At 40.6% G+C, this 3,218-nt stretch overlaps 1 protein-coding gene across 2 annotated transcripts in view; it reads left to right on the top strand.

The window, feature by feature from the left end:
* Positions 1–3,218, top strand: part of Ipo8 (importin 8) — a 67,923-nt gene that overhangs the window by 18,535 nt on the left and 46,170 nt on the right. For both annotated transcript variants that reach the window (XM_031383955.1, XM_031383956.1), the window contains exon 6: positions 3,100–3,189. In XM_031383955.1, the coding sequence (XP_031239815.1) occupies positions 3,100–3,189 (90 nt within the window). The remainder of the gene's footprint in view (positions 1–3,099; positions 3,190–3,218) is intronic.

Genomic DNA, 3,218 nt, shown 5'->3' with positions numbered 1-3,218 from the left:
CACACATACACACACACCACACACACACACACACACACACACATACACACACCATACACACCACACACACACATATTTTTTTTGGCTTTTTGAGACTTGTCTCTGTTCACTTCTGGCTGTTCTAGAGCTCATTATGTATATCAGGCTGGCTTCTTACAGAGATCTGCCTGCCTTTGCCTCCTGAATGCTGGGATTAAAGGCATGAGCCACCACCGCCTGGCGCTTCATAAGCTTTTAATAAAGGCAGTTGAAGGCAGATTTTTTTTTTTTAAGTTTTTTTTTTTCAGGATAGATGGAAGGAAGCACTTCTCACAAGAGAAAAGAAAGTAGACTATCAGAGAAATATATTCTTCCACATTCTCTGAAGTTTTGGGGAAGAAAACTGCGTGGCCTCTCTTCTAGAGTTAGTATTAGAGATCTCCCTCGGCATGCCTCCTTTACACTGGGGCATCATACCAACAATAATAGCCTGTGTATTTGGGGCTGGACTAGTCTTTCCTACGGGGAAAATGGAACCAAGCACTGGTCAGTAACATGAAGGCTGGTGACACGTGTTTTCTGTGGATTCTTTATACTTGGCTAACATGGGAAGAAAAATCTCTCAAACACATAAAAAACAAACAAAAGCAGAAAATGAACCATTCTAACATCTTTTAACTGTTTTTGGTAATCTGTTATATATTAGTATGGTAATGTGCTTCTCTGTTGAGGCAAAATTAAAAAAAAAAAACAAAAAAAAAAACTAATTTGAGAAGTGAAATTCTCATCCCGATGTCAGAGAGAATTAGAATTGACTGGCTGGGATACAGATGGCCCAGAGGAATTGCTGTCAAATGTCTGATTCAATAAGATTGACTTTGTCTTAAGTAGCAATTATCTGTGTAGAGGCTTTCACATATGCTACAGGAGTCACACTTCTGCCTAACTCCCTGCCTGCTCCTCCTCTGGACCGAGTTCAAGCCCAAATGCCTCACTCCCCTGTGGCACTTCGAATAAAGTGTGAGTTTTCTGTAACCTTTCTCAGCTTTTTTTTTTTTTTTTTGGAAACAGAATTCCACTGTGTAGTCTTGGTGGGCCTCAAACTCATGTCAGTCTTCCTACCTTTGCCTCCTACCTGACTCCTGAGTGATGGTTATATGTGCAAGTCATCATGTCCAGCTTGTAAGTGTAAAATAACATACCCCTAGCCACCTTTCTCCCCTCCTTCATTATTTGCCATCCCTGTCCCTGCATATATATTTTCCCAGCTGGAGTGAGAGTCTTGTGAGACAACAGTGATGTCTGTCTTTTGGGGTGATATTACTAGCACCTAGATAGGGAACACTAGAGCAGTGGGCATGGAGGCAGCTCACGGCACGGCAGGAGAGATAGAAGCCTGAGCCATAGTCATTATAGGGATTGGGCCACAAAGTAGAAGATGGGGTATGAAAAAGAGCTTCATGTTTATTTAGTGAGGTGAAGATTTTCATCAAAGTGCTTATAATTAAAAGTTTGATACATGAAGAAGCAAGTTGAAAAAATAGCCCAAAATGTATGTGAAGTAAAAGAGATCTTATTGATATAAAGTCTTTCTTTTTTAATGGTAGACCAGAGAAACAGCCAATGACATGTATATTTCTTTGTTTCTTTCTTTGTCTCTTTGTTTGTTTCTTTGTTTCTTTGTTTCTTTGTTTCTTTCTTTTTTTTTTTTTTTTTTTTGAGACAGGGTTTCTCTGTGTAGCCCTGGCTGTCCTGGAACTCACTCTGTAGACCAGGTTGGCCTCCAACTCAGAAATCCACCTACCTCTGCCTCCCAAGTGCTGGGATTAAAGGCATGCGCCACCACCACCCGGCGACATGTATATTTCTAAATTTAAAAGATTTATATTTCAAAAACAGTTATGGGTTGTAAATGTTTGTAAATTTTTGGAGCAGAGATAGGAAGATTGATTTCAAGGCTATCTTTGGCTCCATAGCATATTTGAAGCCAGCTTGGGCTACGAGAGACTCTGTTTCAAACTGTAAATGTAACTTTTATTTGTGTGTAGTAATTGTCATCTCTGAGGCTTATTGCCTCAGTCTGCTAACCTAGGCCTAGTCCTGGAAGATTCTAGTCTGTACAATCTTATCTAGACCTAGAATATTTTCAGCCTCTGGAAACTTACTGCTGAATAAGCTCACCCTTTCTAGTTCTTTCTGAACTCTGTTGGCTGGTTTAACTCGGCTGTTCTGGCTCAAACTCCTCTCCATGCTGACCGATTCAATCTGGCTTCTCTCAGTTTCTGACTGAATTGCTTTGCTTGACCTCATAATATAGCAGTATGTTCTAACCTTCTGTCTCTTTCTCATTCTCTGGCCCGTTCTGTCTTCACCTGTGTCTAGCTTGTTCTTTCTCTGCAGCCTTGTCTCTCTATAACTTTCATGGCAAAACTGCCTCCTCTCTCTCTGTGGTGCTCTCTTCAGTAGCTTCCCTTTCCTCTCTCTTCTCTTGAGAGTTAGGAATATCCTATTCTGTCCAATCTTTCTCTGATTCGTTAACTTTGTCTGCCTCTCGATTAGATACCACTTTCAAACAAGGGTGCTTCCTTCTATCAACTTAACTTTACCTTCATTGTCTGGGATTAAAGTTGTGTACTAAGTATATGTCTGTATTCCAGTCAAAGTAATAAAGGTGTGTGCTAAGGGCTGAGCACACACCTAGAAATATCCAATCAACCAACCAACCAACCAACCAACCAACCAAACAAACAAACAAACAAGAGAGCTGGGAAAGTAGCTCAGGTGTTAGAGTGCTTTCCTTGATACATGAAACCCTGGGTTCAATCCCCTGTGCTACATAAAGCTAGGTTTGATGGCATACACCTGTAATTTCAATACTCATGACCTGGAGGCACGAAGATCAGGAGTTGGGTGAGTTTTAGGCTAACATGTGATATGTGAGATCTTGTTGCCTCCTACCCGTTAAAAATACACATTTGATGATGGATTTTTTTTAAGGTTAAATTTTAGGCTGAATCAGGAGTTGCTTTTTTCTTGCTCAGATATTATCCCAGAAGATACAAAAAGTGCTGGGTTTTATCTGCAGGAGGGATCACTGTCTACTGTTGCTCTGTTTTCTAGTATGCGCTGCCTCTTCAGCTGGTTAATCACCAGACCATGACAACGTGGATGGAGATCTTTCGGACTATCATTGATAGGACGGTCCCTCCGGTAAGTCAGAACTCTTTTTTTTTTTTTTT

This window comes from Mastomys coucha, unplaced genomic scaffold (assembly GCF_008632895.1).
Source record: "Mastomys coucha isolate ucsf_1 unplaced genomic scaffold, UCSF_Mcou_1 pScaffold20, whole genome shotgun sequence".
Lineage (NCBI taxonomy): Eukaryota > Metazoa > Chordata > Mammalia > Rodentia > Muridae > Mastomys > Mastomys coucha.
This window is presented reverse-complemented; position numbering and strand designations above follow the sequence as displayed.